At 47.4% G+C, this 24,463-nt stretch overlaps 2 protein-coding genes across 10 annotated transcripts in view; one reads left to right on the forward strand and one right to left on the reverse strand.

Annotated features, from left to right (window-relative positions):
* SLC37A3 (solute carrier family 37 member 3) overlaps positions 1–4,278 on the reverse strand; it is a 101,956-nt gene extending 97,678 nt beyond the window's left edge. For 3 of the 8 annotated variants that reach the window (XR_009600456.1, XR_009600455.1, XM_027968871.3), the window contains exon 1: positions 4,163–4,278. The gene's annotated coding sequence lies outside the window, so the exon portion shown is untranslated. Of the gene's footprint in view, positions 1–86; positions 251–3,810; positions 4,058–4,162 lie in introns of those variants that run through there. The other 5 variants (XM_042248919.2, XM_042248917.2, XM_060414899.1 and 2 more) reach the window with 5 other exon arrangements.
* Positions 4,279–11,639: 7,361 nt separating this feature from the next.
* Positions 11,640–23,936, forward strand: RAB19 (RAB19, member RAS oncogene family). Of its 2 annotated transcripts, XR_006059708.2 has the most exons (5): positions 11,640–11,740; positions 14,138–14,350; positions 16,502–16,685; positions 22,303–22,668; positions 22,723–23,936. XR_006059708.2 is itself a non-coding variant. In XM_004008108.6 (4 exons), the coding sequence occupies exons 2-4, from the start codon at positions 14,150–14,152 to the stop codon at positions 22,569–22,571; spliced, it is 654 nt and encodes a 217-aa protein (XP_004008157.1). In that variant the 5' UTR covers positions 11,640–11,740; positions 14,138–14,149; the 3' UTR covers positions 22,572–23,936. The 2 variants fall into 2 exon arrangements, 1 of the variants encoding a protein (XP_004008157.1); XM_004008108.6 differs by having other exon boundaries at positions 22,303–23,936.
* Positions 23,937–24,463: the final 527 nt, after the last annotated feature.

Genomic DNA, 24,463 nt, shown 5'->3' on the forward strand with positions numbered 1-24,463 from the left:
AAGACTTTAAAAAAAAAAAGAAAGAAAGAAAGAACCATCAAGCCCTGTTCTATAATACTTCTCAAAGAAAGATCGAGATCACTAACTCATTTGATTTGTCAGGAAGCTTTCTGGAGACTCACAGGATCTTCCACACAAGGTACTTCCCAGAATGGAATACTCCATATCGTGTGATCCAGGCTGAATGAAAAATGGCTTCACTTGTGACACGTCCAGGCAGAGCTGGCAATCTCCCCCTTATGAACACTGCCTTGGAAAATAAGACATTCCACAAATTTCACGTTCCACACATATTTAGAATCCATTCCAACTCAAATATACTAAGAATTAAAGTTTTCTTGGGGGGAAACAGATTGCAAAGAGGAAAGGCAGAAAAAAAGGCAGAAAAGGTGATCACTAGTCACCTCCATCTCATCAGACCCAACCTTGCCCAGCCACCCCACCCCACTGCAGGAAGGAAATGCTCTCTGGAAATGGACAAAAGTGGTTAATCAAGTTCTGTATATCAGGACCCTGCTTTGCAAGTTCCGTCTTTCTTACTTATCCTGGTGGACTCCTGCCTGCCCCTAGATAACACCACTTCCCCTGGGGTCTTTCAAGGAGAAGCAATCTTACTTCTCACAACCACTTTTCCTCCTGGCGAAAGGCCAGCTTCTCTGAAGCTCCTGGGCCTTGCTGCCCACTGCCCGTCCCAGCTCTTGTCCCCTGCTCTCTCACTGTCCCCCGTTCTGTCTCTTGTCAACACCCAAGGGGATACCCCCGCAGTCCCCTGGCCTCTTTCCCACCAATTTTTTCTTCTATTGCACAAGAAAAACCCACTCCGTGGTCAAAACCCAGCCAGTTTCCAGTCAACAGTAAGTGCATCAACCAGTCAGTGCTAAGTGCATCCCATATTCTCCAGGCAAGAAAGCTGGAGTGGGTTGCCATTTCCTTCTCCAGAGGATCTTCCTGACCCAGGGATCGAACCTGGCTGGGTCTCCCACAGCGCAGGCAGATTCTTTACCGTCTGAGCCATGTCTGCCCTTTCACCTCCCAAACTGGATTTCAAACATCCAACTTTCCTTACTTCCAGAAAACTGCTTACTTCAAACTCTCCACTCGAACAGTCATTTTGCCTCGGCAGGCTCCCAACTCGGTCACCTCCCCAAGTTGTTTTCATCCATGACCCTCCTCCTCTTCTTTCCCAACTTAGAATCTAGGCTTATCTGCCTTATGAGCCTTTTTTCCTTGCTTGCCTCTGGCGTCCTCCTCTGCGCCTAAGTGGTGGAGTTTTGCCAGAGAAAAATCACACGAGCAGGCTGGTTTTGCTTTTCAGACTCAAAACCACAAACCTCAAAGGGCATGCAACACTGCCCAGCAAGTCTTCACTTCCCTAATGACCTGCTTTCTCAGCCTCTAAGATAACCATTTACACGGCTCTCTCTTAACTTCCAACCTCTGTCTCCCCGTCATCTGGTACCACGGCTTTCCGCCAACGACTCCCAGAGCACCAGCTCTAACCTGGACCCTCCAGGGCTCCAACACGACAGCCAACTGACCACTTGGCCATCCTTGGAGCTACAACACAATTCTCCACTGTCTCCCTCTAAACCTGTCCCTCACCAGCACTGTCCTCAGAAGAAGGTACCACCAAGGCAACCAGCACAAAGCCCTCATTTCTCCCTACCTCTCAGCTTCTGCATCCTACCTATTGCTAAATCCATCCTTTTCACCTCCAAAGTTCATCCCCAATCCATCCTCTTCTATCCATCCTCACGCCGCTACCAAAATCAACCACCCATCTCTTCCATCAAGTCTAATGCAACAGCCTCCTGCAAGGTTTCACTATTTTACATCTAGCGTGCACACACACACACACGCCTTCCTGTATTTTTTCTCTCTTCTCAAAGTGTTCCTTACCACAGATGTTGTTGGTGAAGAATCTGCCTGCAATGCAGGAGACTCAGTTCGATTCCTGGGTTGGGAAGATCCGCTGTTAACACTGTCACTGACTCACCTACTTGGGTGTTCCAAGAATTGAATTAAAATTGTGTATGAATGCAACAAGAAAAAAAAATAGAAGGAACAGGCTCCCCACTCCAATATTCTTGGGCTTCCCTTGTGGCTCAGCTGGTAAAGAATCTGCCTGCAATGCAGGACACCTGGGTCCAATCCCTGGGTTGGGAAGATCCCCTGGGGAAGAGAAAGGCTACCCACTCCAGTATTCTGGCCTAGAGAATTCCATGGACTATATAGTCTATTGGTTCACAAAGAGTCAAACACGACTGAGCAACTTTTACTCACTCACAGATGTAAAATACTTATCACTTTTCTGGAAAATTCTCTCAGCTCATTCTAGCATTCCCCAAACCACATTCTTCCTACCTATTCTGAACATATTCCAAAGACAGTAGTTTTCAAGATAGAAATCTTTCCCTCCCCAAGACAAAGGACTTACAGTCAAGTCAAAGGTCATTGCTGTGACATTTCCTTATCACTGATGAACAAGACAAATCAGAGCCTGAGACAATGACTAATACACACTGCTGCCGCTGCTGCTGCTGAGTCGCTTCAGTCGTGTCCGACTCTATGTGACCCCATAGACGGCAGCCCGCCAGGCTCCTCCATTTCCTGGATTCTCCAGGCAAGAACACTGGAGTGGTTTGCCATGTCCTTTTCCAATGCACGAAAGTGAAAAGTGAAAGGGAAGTCGCTCAGTCCTGTCTGACTCTTAGCGACTCCACAGACTGCAGCCCACCAGGCTCCTCCGTCCATGGGATTTTCCCGGCAAGAGTACTGGAGTCAGTAACAATTCACCACACTGATTTTGAGCTTCTAAAAGTATCCTTTTGTGGTTATTTTCTGATGCAGAGACTGAAATCAAAGATTAACAGGACTTCCCTGGTGGAGCAGTGGATAAGAACACACCTGCCAATGCAGGGGACATGGGTTTGATCCTCAGTCCAGCAAGATTCCATATGCAGAGGAGTAACTAAGCCCATGTGTCACAGCTACTGACGCCCAAGCACCTAGAGCCTGTGCTTGGCAAAAAGTGAAGCCATTACAAGGAGAAAGCCTGCAGGCAGCAAGGAAGACCCAGCACAATCAAAAATAATAAACTAATAATTAAAAAAGATTAAGAGAAGGCTGTCATGGCCCACACAGTAGCATGAAAGTTCCAGCTAGAATCCAAGACCCTCGACTTCACACCTTTGAGTCTCAATTTCCTCATGAAGGATTTACATGAGATCATTTAAAAAGAGTTCTAAGTATAGTGCCTGCCATACAGCAAACATTCAACAATGGAAAAAAATAATAAATCAGGCATCGAAACACTGAAGAGAGCTGTTCTAGCTGGAACTTTCATGCTGTATGTGGGCCATCTGAAGTCCAGATGACAGCTTTTTTAATTATTAATTATAATTTTTTATTGCTCTGGGTCTGCAGCGTTGCTGCAAAGCAGTTGCAGCGATCATCTCACAGGCTTCCTTTGCCGTACACAGGCAATTGTGGCACATGGGCTTAGCTGCTCCTCTGCTTATGGCCATTAAGAGTTAGATTTTGCTGACCCCACGAACCCCCTCAGGCGATCGCCTAATTTCTGGAAACACCAAAAGCCCTGCAGGCACATTCCCAAAATCCAGTCAAAAGTGAGACCAAACAGACCACATTCGGCAAAGAAGAATATCGAGTTAATGACTAAAAAGCAACCAGATCAAATTCCTGACTGAGACCACGGTTGTTGCCAAAAAGCAAAATCCAGTTATTCCACTAAGACTCTGCTCCTTCTCTGGCCTCCATACATCCTTTCCAAAAGCCTCCTCGTCCTACCTGTGAGCGATCCTTTCACCTGGTCTAGACGAGGTGCCCTTTACTTGCACGAGCGCCGCCACGCTGGCTGCGGGCCAGGCTCTCCCCGGAGGCCCTCCAATCCTCCCGCCCCGCTCCGCAGCGGTCCTCGCCGGCCTCGCCAGGTTCCGGAGCCCCTGGGCGCCGAGAAGCCAGGCCCAGCGTGGAGGGAACGAGCGGCGGCCGGCCTGGCCTGCCGCGCCACACCCACCGGCGGCCCCCGTCTGCCTATCCGCCCCGGCCCCCTGAAGCCCCCCGGACGGCCCTCGCCTGCGGCGCCCCCACCCCTGCCCCAAGCCAGGTTCCCGCTCTTCTGGACGTGGGCCCTACGCACCGCCGCTCGCCCGAGACCCGCAGTAGTCGTCACGTTCCCTGCCGGCCGCTCTGCTCGCCCGGCTCGCTCAGCCTCGCCCGCAACCCAGCCACTCCCGCCGCCACCTCACCCGGGCCGCCGCGGCCAGGGTTTCCGGGCGCTCACGTGACGCGCGGGTGCCCGCGGCATGTTGGGAGTTGTAGTCCGACCGCGCCTCTTTACCTGCTGGCCGCACGGGAGGGAACGGAGAGAGGAGCGGAGAAAGTTAACTTCCGGCCGCCAAGCAAGACCTGGGTGAACTGGGCGGGTGTGAGTGGCGGGGGGGGGGGGGGGGCGGACACGGACGGTCATCGGCCAGGACTCTTAGAAAAAGAGGTAGGGACGGAGAGAGAAGTTACAATCTGCGAAGAAATAATGTATAGATCATCTTTTTTCAAAAACACTTTATTCTGTGTTTTGAGATTCACACTCTGTGCCACTGACCTACCATGAGAGCGTATGATTTAGATTTTTTAAATAAATATTTTTAAAATGCAGTTGCTGATAAAGACAGGGCTACTAGTCTGTTGGTGTCATTAACTGTTGTACATTGCAATCCCCAGTCACTCAAACAATAAATGAAAATGTTGAGATCCTGGCAGTCAGTCAGTCGCTCAGTCCTGTCAGAAGCTTTGTGACCCCATGGACTGCAGCATGCCAGGCCTCCCTGTCCATCACCAACTCCTGGAGTTTGCTCAAACACATGTTCTTTGAGTCGGTGAAGCCGTCCAACCCCCTTATCCTCTGTCGCCCCCTTCTCCTCCCACAATCAGTGTTTCCCAGCATCAGGGTTTTTTCCAATGAGTCAGTTCTTCACATCAGGTGGCCAAAGTATTGGAGCTTCAGCTCCAGCATCAGTCCTTCCAATGAATAGTCAGGACTGAGACTCAAGCAAAAATTAAAGGCCTTGTAACACACAACATCAAACAAGGGTGTTCTGCCCTCCTGGGCTCTCTTTCAACAGCAAGGGAATTTTTTTTTTCCCCCAAGTCTTCCAGCTCAGAAAACCACTCCACAAAGATAGCAGATTAAGAAAAATTTTATTATTGAATAAACTTTGAATCAGACTGTGATGCACAGATGTGACTTCTGCGATGCTAAGAGGTTGCAAAGGTAGAAAGGAACCCTCCCTTACATAGCCAAGCAGACTCTACCCTCACCATACAAGTTCTCAGATAATCACTAGTCCTCAAGTGAGAGTGAAACAGGAGGGAAGGGGGCAGGGCACACCCTTCAAAAGAGTGACACAGCCCAAGGACACGACATGAACTGATTAGAACCAAATAGGTACAAGATAGCAGAGGAGTTGGGTTCCATTAGACCTTGTGCCTCAGTATATGCTCATTGTAACACATCAGCATGCTAAATGACAGATACACACACACAGGCGCCCTGAGTTTGAGCAAACTCCAGGAGACCGTGACGGACAGGAAGCCTGGCGAACTGAAATCCATGAGGCTGCAAAAAGGCGGACATGGACACGACTTAGTGACTAAATAACAGCAACAGACTTTGAGCCTCAGTAACACATCAGCACACTAAATGATGACACCCACAGTCACCATAACAGTTCTAAGTTCAACTTTAAAGACCAAAAGGTGAGTAGTAGTCCAATTCATCGATATCCCTGCCCATTCCCCTGAAGCAGCTGGAATAATCCTCCCACTCATTATTCTTTGAAATTACCCAGCCCGTTAAAAACTAACCACACATTTCAGGGCCTCTCACCTTCTAAAATGACCCACACTCTGTGGAGTGTCTCTCTCTAAATAAATCCTCTCCTTACCTATTACTTTGTCTCTCACTAAATTCTTTCTGCAATGAGACATCAAGAACCTGACCTTTATTAAGTCCTGAGACCAGGTATGTGTTGTTGCTGCTGTTGTTCAGTTGCTGTCATACCCGACTCTTCACAACCCCATAAACTGCAACATGTCACGCTTAACTCATGTCCAGAGTCAGTAATGCCATTCAATCATCTCATTTTCTGTCACCCTCCTGCCCTCAACTTTCCCAGCATCAGGGACTTTTCCAGTGAGTCGGCTCTTCACATCAGGTGGCCAAAGTATTGGCGCTTCAGCTTCAGCATCAGTCCTTCCAGTGAATATTCAGGGTTGATTTCCTTTAGGATTGACTGGCTTGATCTCCTGGCTCTCCAGTTCAGTCAGTCACTCAGTCATGTCCAACTCTTTGCAAGCCCATAGACTGCAGCATGCCAGGTTTTCCTGTCCATCACCAACTCCTGGAGGTTACTCAAACTCATGTCCATCCGGTCAGTGATGCCATCCAACCATCTCATCCTCCTTCATCCCCTTCTCCTCCTGCCTTCAATCTTTCCCAGCATCAGGGTCTTTTCCAGTGAGTCAGTTCTTCACATCAGGTGGCTAAAGTATTGGAGCTTCAGCTCCTGCATCAGTCCTTCCAATGAATAGTCAGGTTGGTTTCCTGGTTTGATCTCCTTGCAGTCCAAGGGACTCTCAAGAGTCTTCTCCAACACCACAGTTCAAAAGCATCAATTCTTTGGCACTCAGCTTTCTCTATGGTCCAACTCTCACATCCATACATGACTACTTGCTGTTCAAGGGACTCACAATTCAAAAGCATCGATTCTTAATCATCCAGCCTTCTTTATGGTCTAACTCTTACATTCATACATGACTTCTAGAAAAACCATAACTTTGACTAGACGGACCTTTGTCAGCAAAGTGATGTCTCTGCTTTTTAATACACTGTTTAGGCTTGTCATAACTTTTCTTTCAAGGAGCAAGCATCTTTTAGTTTCATGACTGCAGTCACCATCCACCGTGATTTTGGAACCCAAGAAAATAAAATCTGCCATTGTCTCCACTTTCCCATCTATTTGTCATGAAGTGATGGGACTGGATGCCATGATTTTAGTTTTTTGAGTTAAAAAAGCATGGGTTCGAGTCCCAATCTGAGTTACACGGTTTCAAGAGGACTCAACAGGACCTATGTCACACATAGTTTCAACTTCATCACAGTCATTGGGAAGACCATCTGTACTGGCTTATCCAGAGAAGAAACAAATTTAGGACAGGATATGGTTTTGCAAACTGGAGCAAGGCTCCCATGGAAAACTTAGGAACTTAGTTCCTCCCACAAGAACTGGGATTTAGGGGTGATATCTCCCCGGATGTTCATATTTCAAAAGATGGCTCCCAGATCCTTGAGGAAACTTTCCTGAGTTGTGAGGCTGGCAGAGATTGTTGAGCCATTATACAGATGTACATATATTTGACTGACCTGGGTTCAGTCGCTGGGTTGGGAAGATCCCCTGGAGAAGGGAACAGCAACCCACTCCAGTATTCTGGCCTGGAGAATTCCATGGACAGAGGAGGCTGGCAGGCTACAGTCCATGGGGTCACAAAGAGTCAGACAGGACTGAGTGACTTTCATTTTCACATATATTTGAAAAAAACAGAGAAAGAAATTTTGAAAGAAAAAGGAGGTCCTCTTTCCTTATTTTCCACAAGGAGAATTGTCTCTTATTTTTCATTTGTAACTGCCTTTACAGAATACTTTGGCCACCTCATGCGAAGAGTTGACTCATTGAAAAAGACTCTGATGCTGGGAGGGATTGGGGGCAGGAGGAAAAGGGGACGACAGAGGATGAGATGTCTGGATGGCATCACCGACTCGATGGACGTGAGTTTGAGTGAACTCCGGGAGTTGGTGATGGACAGGGAGGCCTGGCGTGCTGCAATTCATGGAGTCCCAAAGAGTCGGACACGACTGAGTGACTGAACTGAACTGAACTGAACTTACACAACGCAAGGGTAGTTTTCTCCACAGTCACCAGAGGGTGTGGCTAGAGAAATGTGATACCATGGCGAGCAACAATAAATCCACCAGACGTTTCACACTTACTGTAAAAACAAGGAAAGAAACTGTGACACATGTTACAACGTGGATGAGCCCTGGGAACATTATGCTAAGTGAAGCAAGCCACATACAAAAGGACTGATACTGTGTGATTCCACGTGTGTGAGGTACCTAGGGTAATCACATCCGCTGAGACAGAAAGTAGAATAGTGGTTACCAAGGGCTGGGGGGAGGGAGTAAGGAGTTGTTTAATGGATATGGAGTTTCAGTTGGACATGATGAAAACGTTCTGGAAGTGGATGGTGGTAATGGCTGCACAACAATGTGACTATATTTAATACCACTGGACAACACACTTAAAAATAGTTGAAATGGTAAAATGTATACCTCGTGAAATATATGTGTGTGTACACATATATGGGGCTTCAGTTCAGTTCAGTTCAGTCGCTCAGTCATGTCCAACTCTTTGCAACCCCACGAATCGCAGAACGCCAGGCCTCCCTGTCCATCACCAACTCCCGGAGTTCACTCAGACTCGCGTCCATCAAGTCAGTGATGCCATCCAGCCATCTCATCCTCTGTCATCCCCTTCTTCTCCTGCTCCCAATCCCTCCCAGCATCAAAGTCTTTTCCAATGAGTCAACTCTTCACATGAGGTGGCCAAAGTACTGGAGTTTCAGCTTTAGCATCATTCCTTCCAAAGAAATCCCAGGGTTGATCTCCTTCAGAATGGACTGGTTCGATCTCCTTACAGTCCAAGGGACTCTCAAGAGTCTTCTCCAACACCATAGTTCAAAACCATCATTTCTTCGGTGCTCTGCCTTCTTCACAGTCCAACTCTCACATCCATACATGACTACTGGAAAAACCATAGCCTTGACTAGACGGACCTTAGTTGGCAAAGTAATGTCTCTGCTTTTGAATATACTATCTAGGTTGCTCATAACTTTTCTTCCAAGAGTAAGCGTCTTTTAATTTCATGGCTGCAGTCACCATCTGCAGTGATTTTGGAGCCCCCAAAAATAAAGTCTGACACTGTTTCTACTGTTTCCCCATCTATTTCCCATGAAGTGATGGGACCAGATGCCATGATTTTCGTTTTCTGAATGTTGAGCTTTAAGCCAACTTTTTCACTCTCCTCTTTTGGCACTAATCGTAAAGAACCCACCTGCCAATGCAGGAGATGCAAGAGATGTGGGTTTGATCCCTGGGTTGGGAAGGTTCCCTGGAAGAGGGCACGGCAACCCACTCCAGTATTCTTTTTTTTATATATAGATCTGGAAACCCTTTTTAAAAATGTATTTATTTATTTATTTGGCTGCATCAGGTCTTAGTTGTGGCATGTGGGATCTAGTTCCCTGACCAGGGATCAAACTTGGATCCCCTGCATTTGGAGCATGGAGTCTTAACCACTGGACTACCAGGGAAGTCGCCCACTCCAGTATTCTGGCCTGGAGAATCCTCATGGACAGAGGATTCTGTTGGACTACAGTCCAAAGGATCACAAAGAGTTGGACACAACTGAAGCAACTTACACATATGCATATATGTGTGTGTGTATAAAATAGGTATATAACCTGTGTCACCACCACCCATGTCAAGAATGCATCTCCCCCGTAGCCCAAGCTCAGCTCTTTGCACTTATAATCAACGTTGGTGAACAGGGTTGGGGTAGGGAAAAGCAGCATTTCTCCTACGTCCATAACCATCCAGGCATTTTACCATTTGATTTCTGCTTCTAGACACCCTCCCAAGTGGGAAGTCTGAGTCAGCTGGTTTTGGTTGTTGTTGTTTTCCCTTATTAGTAATCAATACGAGACGAAGAAAACATGTGTACACCTAACCTCATTGACACATCTCACAGGTTCTATTTCCTGTCCCTGCCCATACATTTGTCATGGATCTTGACTTATATCTCATTTTCAAGCCTCATATACATGACCATAGCTTTCAAAACACCATCTGCAGCAGCAGTATTTGGCAGTGTTTTTGGTTGTTTGTTTTCTTGCTTTACCTGCCAACATTGGGTTTATCCTCCCTGAGAGGTTCCTGGGGATACATGTGTGTTCACTCGATCAGTTGTGTCTGACTCTTTGTGACCCCATGGACCATAGCCTTCTAGGCTCCTCTGTCCATAGGATTTTTTCAGGCAAGGACACTGGAGTGTGTTGCCATTTCCTCCTCCAGGGGATCTTCCCAATCCAGGGATCAAATCCGAGTCTGCTGTGTCTCCTGCGTTGGCAGGCGGATTCTTTACCACTGTGCTACCTGGGAAGCCCTCCTGGGGATATAAGAATACATATAACTGATTCACGTTGTTGTTCAGCAGAAACTAACACAGCATTGTAAAGCAATTATACTCTAATCAAACATTTTTGTTTAAATTTAAAAAAAGAGAGGTTCCTGCAAGTGATATGTAAATGGAACTTTGGATAAGATAAATCATCATTTACAGTTTCTCTAAAGAAATGTTGCTGTGTAGTGAATAAACTGTCCTCTCTTTCAGTGCCAGGCCTCTACACGCAGTAAGAAGTACATCTTACATCACCCCCGGCACACACCTCCCTGTTCACAACTGACACAAACAGTTCAGGAAAACAGGAATGCATTCTGAATTGTTTTCTTCATCTCTTTGGTAAAAATGCTGGTTACAGCCCACTGAAATTGACTTCGTGACTCATAATGAGTCTCAGCCCACAGTTTGAAAACACTATGCCAGTTTCGTATTTTATCAATCCAGATGTTCTGTTTTGCATGTGGTGCTTGCGGCTTAACTGCCTACTCGGCACATTCTACATAGTGGAGCCGAGCTAGTCCCCAGGCTGGGAGAAGCAGAGACTCTTCCAGACTCTGTGGGGGGAGAGTCAAAAAGGAAAATTCAGCTCAGCTTGATGCCTCCATGGCCACCATCGGGAACTGACGGATGCCAGGTCTTCTTAGAAATTAACCTTTGTTTTGGGGTAGATTTTGAGGGGGGAAGGAAACATTTTTTCCAGCTTTGAAAGAAAGAAAAGATAGCGCTAAGTCGTGTCCAACTCTTGCGACCTATGGACTGTAGCCTGCCTGACTCCTCTGTCCATGGGATTTTCCAAGCAAGAATACTGAAGTGGGTTGCCATTTCCTTTTCCAGGGGATCTTCCCAATTTAGTTCTTCAGTCTTCTCTTTGATCACCTCCTTTCGCTCAGTGACTCCTCAGCAAAGGTTATTCAAGCCCACAAAACAATTAAATGACTCAAAACCCAGGTCTGTAGTCCCCTTTAATTTGTTGTCCTTCAACTAGCCAGCCCCACCCAGGCAAACAGGGGACACCAGGAAAAAATGGGGATTGGGGCCGCCCAAGAGAAGGCAAGCAGAAAAAAGGAACAGGGTGGCTCAGTAGGTGTTGGCTGATACAGCTGGCTAGTCCTTTTCGTTCGGGCTGTGATGGATGACATGGGATGCTCCACGCTCAGAGGAAAGTTGACTTAGCGTGGCGGGTGTGGCCAGGACCTCACCCCGCGCTTTGTACCCAGTGGCAGCTCCTCCGGGTGGCGGGGGAGGGGGTGAGGAAGGAAGGTTTACACTTTCCTTTCGGTTTCTCGAGCCACTAAACCTGACACCTGGGGACAGAACTACAGTTCCCACCACACCTCGAGGCAGGAGGAAGAAGGGGCACGGAGGGCCAAAAGGAAAACCAGGAGAAAGAGCAAACACCTGCTGGCAGGCGTGAGCAACTGGTGAGCAACAGGTGGAGGCTGCAGGATGGAGGGTTTTGCGGCGGGTGGACATGGCTCTTTTCTCCTTGCAGGGCGTGTGAAGGGGGCTTTTGCAGAAAGCCTGAGAACTTACTGGGGGAGGCGGCCGGGGTCGGGGGAGAAGTAAGATTTCAGCTCACATGACAGTGGTTAGACACCGGAAGTAGAATGGCTTTCTTCATTTGAAAAGCCAGAGGGGGGAAAAGTGGTTTGGCTGTTTCTCTTTTTTGCTGGATCATGCGGCCACAGTAGCTTCAGGGAACCTCCTTCATTCATTTAAAGCTTAGAGTTTTTAAGTATAGATTTTAATTTGTGTGATGATACAGACTTGTCATGTTCTATGACTTTTGAGAAGACCAGAAAATAAAACTCGGAGAAATGAAGAAGGGTGTCATAGACAGGGACAATTTGTAGCACATCAAATTTAGTTATCAAACAGGATAAGCTTTCATGTATTTTTATGAGACATTTGATGAGGAGACGAAACACAACTGAAGAACAGTCAAAGGGTCTGGGATATCTGCTTCAAGGGGACCTGCTTGCTGCTCCAAATGTCTGCTGGGCTGTCGTGTGGACTAAGAATCCTGGCGTAGCATGAGGGTCCATGGTTAGAAACCTCAAAGACATAGATTTCAACCCTACGTAAGAGCTGTGCACACAAAATTGATTTTTGTCAGGAGGTAGTGAGCTCCTTGTGATCTGAGATGTTGAAGTGTAGATGGATGTTTAAGCAGAGATGCTGAGGGCAAGAATAAAGTTTCAGGTGGTTGACTGTGCTGGTTGATGCTTCCCAAACCTGGCTGCTTATCAAAATCACCTGGGAGTGTGTGCATGTTTTTACATCTATTTAGCAGATCTGAGATGGGCTCCGGAATATAGATACATATATTTTTAACTCTTTTATTATTTATTTATTTTTGGCTGTGCTGGATCTTCATTACTGTGTGCAGGCCTTCTTCAGCTGCAGTAAGCAGGGGCTATTCTCTAGTTGCGGTGCTCAGGGTTTTCACTGCGGTGGCTTCTCTTCTTGCAGAGCACAGGCTCCAGACACACGGGCTTCAGTAGTTATGGCACATGAGCTTAGTTGCTCGAGGTATGTGGGATCCTCCAGGACCAGGGATCAAACCTGTGTCTCCTGCATTGGCAGGCAGATTCTCTACCACTGAGCCACAGGGAGGTCCCTGTATATTTAATTATTTGATTACCTTCCCAGGTAATTCTGATAGTCAGTTAGAGAGACACTGTCATAAGGAACTTTTTTTCCAGCCTGTGGCAGAATACAGCACAAACATTCGAACCACCGGGTTTTTCATTTGTTTGTGCCTTTTGTTTTGTTTGGCTACGCTGCACAGCTTGTGGGATTCTGGTTCCCAGCACAAGCATGGAACCCAAGGCCTGGGCAGTGAAAGTGCAAAGTCCTGACCACTGGACCGCCAGGGAATTCCCCACAGTTTTCATTTTGGGTATTCTCAAAATCATAATTTCCCAGACAAGAAGAGCCTTTCTGAAACTGACTTCTCTGTTAAGCGTCCTTGGTGTTTGTTGCTAGTTGCCTGGACATTCAGACTTGCAGTGGTTTGTCTTCCTCCCGTGTGACATGGAGACAGGCTGAGCCCACCTTCCGCAACTGATGTTGTTCAGTTGCTCAGTCCTGCCCAACTCTTTGCGACCCTGTGACTGCAGCATGGGTCTGCAGTGTCCTTCACTGTCTCCCAGAGTTTGCTCAAACTCATGTCCATCGAGTGGATGATGCCATCCAGCCATCTCATCCTCTGTTACCCCCTTCTCCTCCTTCCCTCAATCTTTCCCAGCATCAGGGTTTTTTCCAGTGAGTCGGCTCTTCACATCAGGTGGCCAAAGTATTGGAGCTTCAGCTTCAGCATCGGTCTTTCCAATGAATATTGAGTCAATTTTCTTTAGGAACCAGTCAATCCACCTGATAAATGGCAGGTAAAACACACCTGCTGAGCCAGGCCACAGGGTGTGTGGGATCTTAGTTCCCAGACCAGGGATCAAACCCTCGCCCCCTGCAGTTGGAAGCACTGAAAGCGCAGAGTCTTAACCACTGGACCACCAGGGAAGTCCCAGTCAATGCTACCATCTGAGAGTGGGCCCAGACCGTAGAACCCCTTCATTCCAAGGTCACTCCTAAAGTAGCACCAACTCACCTAGGACAGGTGGGGTTTGTGGGGGCAGCTCCCTCTTACCTGACCAGTAATTAATGTTCTTCTCCTCCCACAAGGATGTCCGTGCTAGGAAAGCAGTGACCTTCCTCTGTCTTGTGCCGTCCTGAAACCTGAGTGCCAAGAATAGTTCCTGGCCGCCAGTAGCTGTTCACTAAAGATAGGCTGAATTCCTCCTTTTCTCCTTTGATCCTAGGTGGCAAGAGCCATGCAATTCTCCGGCTCAGCCAGGGCAGCGGACGAGAACTTTGACTATTTGTTCAAGATTATCCTCATCGGGGATTCCAACGTGGGCAAGACGTGTGTCGTGCAGCATTTCAAGTCCGGGGTCTACACAGAGGCACAGCAGAACACAATCGGGGTGGACTTCACTGTGCGTGCCCTGGAGATTGACGGCAAGAAAGTGAAGGTCAGAGGGGCACAGGGGTGGGACCGCCTCTTTCACCCACAGACCCTAACCCAGAAACACAGGCCTGAGGAATAAAATATGTAAATATAAAATATGAAATCATAAAAATACCAGGAAAAGAAACACATGGGAGTATTTATTTTTCTCACTGAGGAAGGGGAAAATCAGGCTTAAAATTAAGACAAGAACCCACAAGCCATAAAGGAAAATATTGCTCCATCTAACTCTTATATCTAAAGGTCAAATTTATACTCTTCTGTATAATCATATAAAGGTCAAGTTTCCACACACTCAAAAATACCATAAACAAAGTCAAAAGCTGAATGACAGACTGGAAAGAAACATTTGCAAATATGGAACTCACAGAAGGCTAATTTTTGACATGAAAAGAGCTCTGATGAGGGAATTCCCTGGCAGCCCAGTGGTTAGGACTCCATGCTTCCACTGGAGGGGCATGGGCTCAGCCCCTGGTCATGGAACTAGGATCCTGCATGCCACGCAGCAGAGCTCTGATAAACATCAACGAAAAGACCAACAACCAAACACAATAAGTAGGCAATTCACAGATTTGACAAAACTACTACGTCATAATTTTTATGCAAACTGGCTCATACATTTATGCAAAGAAGTAAAGGTACCCACTGTCACTTATAATTAAAGCAATGAAATTAACAGTGAGATACCTTTTACCCATTTGATTAAAAAGGATCAAAAAGTGTTGGTCATGATGTAATAAATGGGTTTTGCTTGGGATTCTTATTAAACACAATAGTAGAAAGATATTTTGGAACCAGTTAGGAAAACTTAATATGGTCTGAATATTAGATCATACTAAGGAGTTATTGAAAAGTTTATTAGCAGTGATAATGGTATTATGGTTATGAAAGACAATGTCCATTTATTAAGGAAGTATGTGAGTAGGCGTGAAATGACACAAAGTCTGGGATTCTCTTCAAAATAATATTTCAAATAAATCAAGGGCTCCATGAAGCAAGAGTGGCAAAATCTTGATAATTATTTGGTTATGTGAGGGTTCAATGTTTCATTCTCTCTAGTTTTGTGTATCTTTGAAAACTTTCTTTAAAACATAAACTTGAAAAATAATGTGACAGTATGAAAAAAACAGGTACCAGGGCTCCCCTGGTGGCAAAAAGAATCTGCGTGCCAATGCAGGAGACATGGGTTCGACCCCTGGTCCCGGAGGATCCCATATGCCCCAGAGCAACAAAGCCTGTGTGCCATAGTTACTGAGCCTGCGCTCTAGAGCCAGGCAGCCACAACCACTGAAGCCCAAGTGCCCTAGAGACCGTGCTTCAGAACAAGAGGAGCCACCTCAAGGAGAGACCCGCACATGGCAACTAGAGAGCAGCCTCCACTCGTCACAACTAAAGGAAACCCGCACAGCAGTGAAGACCCAACATGGCCAAAGATAAATCAATAAATGAAATTTTAAAAAATTTTTTAAAGCTAAAAGAAAAAATAAGTACCCTCAAACACTATTGGAGGGAATATAAATTGGTGCCACTGCCTGGGTTGTTAATTTGGAAGGTAGTATTATGAGGACAAGGGCTTCCCTGGTGGCTCAGTGGTAAAGAATCTGCCTGCCAGTGTAGGAGATGCAAGAAACTTGGGTTTGATCCTTGGGTCAGGAAGATTCTCTAGAGGAGGCAATGGCAATCCACTCCAGTATTCTTGCCTGGGAAATCCCATAGACAGAGGAGCTGTCGGGCTACAGTCCATGGGGTCACAGAGTTGCACACAACTAAACAATAATTATGGGCACACTTCTAAACATGGTTGACTGAGTGGTCCTTCAAAATCAAAGCAGTTTAGCCAATGCCCTCACCTTTACCAGGGTCAAAATATAAACCCCAAAATCTAGACAAGGAGATGAGTGTGCTGGAAAGGCAAAGAACACCACATCCTAGGACCCTGGATCCACCTCTCAGGCTGGAGGGTCCCTTAGGTGATGACTCCCAACCGGAAAGCATATCCAGATGACACTGGGGAGCCTCTGAAAAAAGCAGACTCTTGGGCCCCACCCCAGACCTCGTGAGTCTGGATTTCTAGAAGTGAGACCCAGGAAACAACTTAGGTGAGCATCAGACATGGGAATTCCTCATGCAGACCCCCTTGCCCGACCTTCTGCAGATGCAGGTGTGGGACACCGCCGGCCAGGAACGTTTCCGGACCATCACCCAGAGCTACTACCGCAGTGCCCACGCGGCCATCATTGCCTACGACCTCACCCGGCGGTCCACGTTCGAATCTGTTCCTCACTGGATTCACGAGATAGAGAAATACGGAGCAGCGAACTTGGTCATCATGCTGATTGGTATGTGGATTTCAAGGCATTTCTCTTTCCTTTACGCCCCATGCTCAGCTTTTTCTGGGTTTACAATGACAGTGGAACAGGAAGTCATAAAAGCACACGTGGAGGCTAGGACCTCAAAAAACATCTGGGCCAGAAATTCCGATCAGGTTCGCTTGAGCATGATAGTGGGGGTGGCGTGAATTTGTTAAGAATACAGATTCCTTGGTGGTCCAGCGGTTGACTCTGCACTCTCAATGCAGGGCGCACTCATTGAATCCCTGGGTGGGGAATGAACTAGATGCCACATGTTGCACTGCGAGGCCTAAAAAAAAAAGGAATACACACTCCAAGACCCCACCCTAGAGTTTCTCATTGCAAAAACGCGAGACATATAGATGAAGGTGCACCCTGGCTGATTCAACACACACATTTGCAGACTACACAGCCAATACTCTGTAGTGTGAGTTTCACAGCTTCAGATGGCTCTTAATCCCCAAGGGAGCCACTCAGATGACTATGACTGACAACACTCTTGAATGACTTCTCACACCTGTGAAGATCCTAAACAAATCTTAATAACAAGTTAACATCAACTTCAACTACACTAAGTGAACTCACAGCTTGAAATAGGTGCAGTCCCATTGTACATTCACAAATGGGAAACTTCCCAGGTGGTGCAGTGGTGAAGAATCTGCCTACCAATGCAGGAGATGCAAGACATGTGAGTTCGATCCCTAAGTCAAGAAGATCCCCTGGTGTAGGAAATGGCAACCTACTCCAGTATTCTTCCCTGGGAAATCCCAAGGACAGGGGAGCCTGGTGGGCTACAGTCCATGGGGTTGCAACAAGTCAGACATGACTGAGCACAACATACGGTCAGTTCCCTACAGTATTAGCTTTGCAAGCAGCGCATCACCCCTCCTGAGGACACTACTGTCTGCCAGGTGGCTGGTTCATTTTGGCAACCTGGTTTAGTTTTCGCTACTCAAAGTGTGGCCTGCAGACCAGCAACATCATCATCACCAGGTTTTTGCTTGTTGCATTAAGACTTATTTTTATCAGAACAGTTTAAAGTTCTTAGCAAAACTGAGAGGAAGATACAGAGATTTCCCATATGTCCCCTGTACCCACACATGCATGTGCTGTGCTAGTCACTCAGTCATGTCCGACTCTTGACTCTGTGACCCCATAGACTGTAGTCCACCAGGCTCCTCTGTCCATGGGGATTCTCCAGGTAAGAATAAGATTTCCATGCTCTCCTCCAGGGGATCTTCCCAACCCAGGGATTGAACCCAGGTCTCCTGCAGTGCAGGCAGATTCTTTACCTTCAGAGCCACCAGGGAAGCCCCATGAATGGGTAGCCTATTCCTTCTCCAAGGGATCTTCTCGACCCAGGAATTGAACAGGGGCCTCCTGCATTGCAGGAGGATTCTTTACCAGCTGAGCTACCAGGGAAGTCCCCACACATGCACAGCCCCTCCCATATCAACATCCCCTAACAATGTGGTACATTTGTTACAAAGAATGACCCACATGGACACATCACAATCATCTAAAGTCCATAGTTTAAGTTATGAATCCTTCTTGGTGTTGTGCTTTCTATGGATTTGGACATTAAGATATCACAGAGTGTATTTCCACTTCCCTAAAAATCCACAGCATCCGCATCACTTTGGGGTTTGTTAGAAATGCCCCATCTCAGGCCTCACCCCAGATCTACTGGATGAATCAATCCTAGAGAGATTCTCGTGCAAATTAAAGTCTGCAGAGCACAGGTCTAGACAGCTGCTGTGGGACTAAGAAAGAGCTACCCATTGATAAGCATATCCTAGCTCTGTGCTTGGAGAAGGAAATGGCAACCCACTCCAGTGTTCTTGCCTGGAGAATCCCAGGGACAGCAGAGCCTGGTGGGCTGCCGTCTATGGGGTCGCACAAAGTCGGACACGACTGAAGCGGCTTAGCAGCAGCAGCAGCTCTATGCTAAGTTACCCTCTGAACCTTAGTTTCCTCATCTATAACATTTGATCGATATTCACTGGGGTTGTAAAGATTTAGTGAGGAAAAGTGTATGCATTGCTTGACAGTGCCTGGCACATAGTAAGTGTGTCATAAAGAGTGGGATTTGCTTCTAGAAGTATGTTTGAGGGAACAAGCTCATCAGTGTTCTTTAAATAACTGAGGGGGTGCTTATGGTGAGGGTACAAGTCCCTGGGACCTAAGAAAAGTCAGCAACCAAACTCACCGAGAGGAGGAGCCACAGTGCAGCCAGGCCAGCCTCCACAAGCAGGAAGCTGGGGACCCTCCTCTCAGGCTGGGATCGATGAACCAGGCTCCTCCACTGTCTGTGCTCACTTGCATCCGACTCTCTGCAACCCCATGGACTGCAGGCCATCAGGCTCCTCTGTCCATGGAATTCTTCAGGCAAGAATACTGGAACGGGTTGCCATTTCCTACTCCAAGGGATCTTCCCGACCCAGGGATCGAACCCATGTCTTGGCAGGGGGATTCTTTACCACTGAGCCACCTGGGAAGCCTCCTCCACTGTTTTGCATCTATCTCCTCTCTCAGAGCTGCTTCTTACATGTGGGGTGGTATGGGCTGGCCACTCTCTCTCACCCTGAGCCCTCCCTCTTGGATTCCTCCAGGCATCATCCCCAGCCTGCTCCTGTCACAAAATCCCTCATTTTCTCATACCCTCTAGCTCACATTCCTCAGAAAGGAAACCCCATTGTCCCATTCCTTCTGGCCCCAGGTTGCTGGCCAGCCTCTGGGCAGGGGGAACCTCTGCTGATGGGACACATCATTGGCACACTCAGTCCATTTATTATTATCATCCAGACTCCAGAGAGGACTTGTTATTCTAGAACCACTCTTCCCCTGTCTTTGCTGCTTTAAGTCATAGTCTAGCCTTGGCCACCTGATATGAAGAGCTGACTCATTTGAAAAGACCCTGATGCTGGGAAAGATTGAGGGCAGGAAGAGAAGGGGATGACAGAGGATGAGATGGTTGGATGGCATCGACTCAATGGATGTGAGTTTGAGTAAACTCTGGGAGATAGTGAAGGACAGGGGAGCCTGGCGTGCTGTGGTCCATGGGGTCGCAGAGAGTCTGACACGACTGACTGACAGAACAACAACTAGCCCCTGTTGTAAGCACAGCCTTGAGGAGAATGCTGCTTTGTAACTAATTCTGCTTCTTGTAACTTAATCGAAGTCATTCCAAGAGCCTCAACAGGGCTTATCCCTTCCTGCTGCATCAGATCAAAAGCCCCCAATCCACAGCCAGCCAAAGAAAACATGCCTCAAATTTAGTCCCCTCCTTTTTTCAGATGGATGGTGTCTTTCCCCACATGCCTGAAACCAGGAAAGAGAGATTAGTGAGGCCAGGTGGCCTCCACACAGAGGACCACTTGTCTCTTTGGGGAAGAGTGTCTCTTCTTTTTACTTCTCAACCAAAGGTCCCCTTTGGGACCAGAAACTTTTTTGATTTGACTTCTGATCTACTGGACACTTCTAAAGGCACTTCTTCTGTGTTTACACAAATTAACACTGATCCTTTCCCCCCCCTCCAAAAGGCCTAGATTTCTTCCTCAATAACCACTTCTTCAAAGCACCAGGGAGGACACTGGGCAAGGTTTCTGACACCTTTCATGATAGATGCTCCTGAGGTGTGAGAACCAGGAGGGTTGATAGGAAGAGGTAATGATAGGTGACATTTACTAAACTCCACTCTGAATCCGCTAAGTCCCTTCATTTAACCCTCACAACCATCTGAAGAAGCAGAGACCACCATCCTCAGGAAAACGAGGCTCTGGAGATTGAATATGGTGCTAAGTAACTGGGTCAAGGTACTTACTGACAGGTGAGGCAGGGTTTGAACCAGAGCTTCCATGGGGTCAGTTCCTTTCCAAACACTTTCCAGCAGTTGGTCAGGCTAACAGTCACCCAGGGCGCCCTGAAGCTCTGGCTGAAGCAGTGTCTCATCCACTCTAGCGCCTGAACTTTGCAGTCAAACAGATTTGGGTTCAAATCTCCCTCTCTGTCCTGCCTGTCTGAACTTGGGTTCATCCCTTTCTCTGAATTTTGACTTCCTCATCTAGAAAGCTAGCACCTGCTTCAAAGGTATGGTTGAATTGAAAGGATTAAATAAAGGAACACATAAAGCACTTAGCACAGTGCTGAGACCTCAACGCAGGGAAACTGTCCTGCCCTGCTGAATGAGAGGCTCCGAGGCGCTCCCCCCACCCCGCCCCCGCCCAGTGACAGAGCTGAGCAGGCAGGGGAGGAAACCCCACCAATGGCAGCTCCCAGGGAACGAAGCTTAGGTGCGAATCCCATGCATCTCACCGAGGGGAACAGCGCAGTTCTAATCTCACTGGAGGTTTCCCCAAGAAGGTGGGCTGGATCCTTTAAATTCTCAGGCTTCCCGGGATATCTTGGAGCAGAAGAACCTCGAACCTGTCCTGCAAAGCCACTCTGCCTGGGCCAGTCCCCTTCTGCACCTCCCTCGGCTCCCCTGCTGGCCCCGCCCCTTAGGCCCCACCCTCCTGCCCCGCCCCCATGGCCCCGCCCCTATGGTCCCGCCCTTCACCCCTCCTCCCTCCTCTGCAGAAACAGGTGGGGCAGAGGAGGCGAACAGATGCCAAGACGTGGGGGGATTTCCGGGAATCTCACAACTGTTTCTTGGTCATTTACTCCCTCGTGTGTCTGTTGTAACAACCGTTTCTGCCCTCACTTCTTCACTGGTGCCAGAAACGCCCCCAGAGATCATCTGAAAGTGTCCCCCGTGTTCCGGTTTGTGACGCATCCAACCCCGAGGGCTGACGCAAGGGGTCTTGCTGTTGTTCTCTGTCAGTGGCCTCCTCGCCTTAATCTGGGGTAGTCAGAGGTGTCATTCCCTCACAGAGTTGTCCCTGCCCTTCCACCACAGTTTCCATTCCATCTCCACGGTTCTTCACACAAAGGAGTCTTTCTCTCCCAAAAGTTTACCCCAGCCCCTCGAGGCCACGTCACCACTGTACAAAAGTCAAAGAGACGGTTGTGCGCGTTAGCTGTCGTGTTCCTTCAGCTCCAGCCGTTCACAGGGAGGCCAGCTCCTCAGTCTCCGTTTAAAACCCTCGGTGTACTACCTCATCGCGAATTCCTGAACACCATTCATAAGACGCCCTGCTCTCCCCCTGAAGACCGCTGCTTCTCATCTTTTTCTCCTTCGCATCTGCTGTTTCTCTAACTTCTTAACTCTTCTTACTCCCTCAGTGTAAGGGTTTAGGAGCACTGGTGGGTCAGAGGGTAAAGCGCCGGCCCGAAACGCGGGTGATCGGGTTTTCGATTCCTGGGTCAGGAAGATCCTGAAGGAAATGGCAACCCCTTTCAGTACTCTTGCCTGGAAAATCCCATGGACGGAGGAACCTGGTAGGCCACAGTCCACGGGGTCACAAAGAGTGGGACACGACTGAGCGACTTCACTTTCACTTTGAGCGACTTGACTTTCACTTTCTTCCTTTCGTAGGTTAGGTAGATGTTCTGTCTCCTATCTTTCTTTGGCATCTGCTAAACTAAAATGTTCTTTTTAAATTCCACCTTTTAAAAAACCAGAGTAAGTTACTCCCTGGAATATCTGCTTCTCTCTCACTCCCAGGGAACAAGTGTGACCTGTGGGAAAAACGCCACGTTCTCTTTGAGGATGCCTGCATCCTGGCTGAGAAATACGGTCTCCTAGCTGTTCTGGAAACATCTGCCAAGGAGTCCAAGAATATCGACGAGGTCTTCGTGCTGATGGCCAGGGAGTTGATGGCCCGCCACAGCCTGCCCTTGCACGGGGGCGGCGCCCCGGGCAGCCTCCCGCTGGAGTCCACTCCAGTCCTTATGGCCCCAGCTCCAAGGGAGAAGAATCAGTGCACCTGCTGAGTAGGTTCCTCAGGAAGGTCGCACCCAGCAGAGGCCACCTCTGAAACCAAGGGCAGCTGCTGGCCTCGAGTCTGCGGAGCAAACGGACTTGCCTCTGGTTCTACTCCTTCCTGCCTGGGGTGGGGGTCAGGGGGGCGCCCTTTTGCCTCAGTTCACACCAGAGGAGGGAACACTGATTCTGACAACAGAGGACACCCCTGTTTCTCTTGACTTTTTCCTAGGACGCGAGGCCCAGGGGTGGCAGGACAAGATTTGTTCTTTTTTTCCCTTTTTGTGCATCTTTCCCTTTTCTGTCTCCCCAACCCTCCAGCTATTTTCTACTGAACTTTGCCCCTTGTTTGGAGAAGTGAGCAGTGAAGGAAAGAAGAAGAGAGGATTATCGAGAGGATGTTTGGAACATTCTAGAGTGGTTTAAAACAGTGTGGGCACAGGAGGATGGAGAAAAAGCCTGCCATGATGACCAGATGTTGTTAACTTTTGCTTCCTGACATTCACACTTCAAGTCTTAGTTTGGGGAGCAAAGCTTTTGAGCTGAAGACCATAAATACTGTCTTGCCAAATGGTCAGGAGCCATGTGATGGACAGAGAATTGGATTTCACTTATCCTAGTTGGGCTGATTAGACCAGACTCCTAGGATGTGGGAGATGCATGTGATTTCTTTCTAAAACACCCAGTTATCTACGGGATCAAAAATTAGTTCTGAATTGAAATTAAATTGTCTCAAAGACATGTATCAAACCAATACTAACCTCACTCTGTGGCTGGGGCAAGCCATGTACCCTGTGGAACCTGTAAGTCATAAACCTCATTTTTTCAGAGCTCCCCAAGGGTTGTTGCTGAGGGTGTCTTGCAATCCTAATAAGAACTACAAGGGCTGGTCCAGCCACAAAACTAGCTCTAAAAGGGGAAATGTCTATGGGGGCTCACCCAGCATGCAGGTGAGGGTTCCCAGGCATTTCAAGCCTTAGCATCATCACTATCCATAGGCTTAGACTAGCTCTAAACAAACAGCTACTAGCCACGTATGACGACTAAACACTTAAAATGTGGTGAATTTGAATTTGAGATGAGCTGAATGTAAAATATATACCAGATTTTTCTAAATTTCTAGTTAATTTATTTTTAATTGGAGGATAATTGCTTTACAATATTGTGTTGGTTTCTGCCATACATCAACATAAATCAGCCATAGGTATATGTCCCCTCCCTCTTGAACCTCTCTCCTACTTCTCACCCCATATACCAGATTTTGAAGATAGTATTAAAAAAATGTAAACCATCTTCCTAATAAATTTTATATTAATTATATGTTAAAATGATAGTTTAGATTTTCTAGGTTAAATAAAATATGTATTAACATTTCAGCTGTTTCTTCTTTTTCTAATGTGACAACTAGAAATCTTAAATGACATGTGCAGCTCACACCATCTAGCCATCGGACTGTATAATAGGGCAACACTTCTCTAAGTGTGGGGTTCCCCAACCACACCTTTGAGAGTGGCCAGGGGCTGTTTATCTCTGATTCCTGACACCCAAGGCTGACCCACTGAATCAGAATCTTTTCAGAAACCCACACTTCACCAAGCTTGCCAGGTGATTCTCCCCACACTAAATCTTGAGAACTGCTACTATACAGAGGGTAGGTGAGGGTGGCAGTGAGCCAACAGAGAATTAATTACATCTTAGTTCACATCAGTATATATTTATTGTGGAAATGAAACAACCTACCTTTTGGAAACAGGAAGGAAATCTATTGCAAGCCAGAAGGAACAAATGCATCAAAGCAGATTAACCTTTTTAACACACATACTCTCCTTCTAAAGAAAGGGCTGGACTTCCCTGGCCGTCTGGTGGTTAAGAATCTGCCTGTCAATGTAGGGGATACGGGTTT

This window comes from Ovis aries, chromosome 4 (genome assembly GCF_016772045.2).
Source record: "Ovis aries strain OAR_USU_Benz2616 breed Rambouillet chromosome 4, ARS-UI_Ramb_v3.0, whole genome shotgun sequence".
NCBI lineage: Eukaryota > Metazoa > Chordata > Mammalia > Artiodactyla > Bovidae > Ovis > Ovis aries.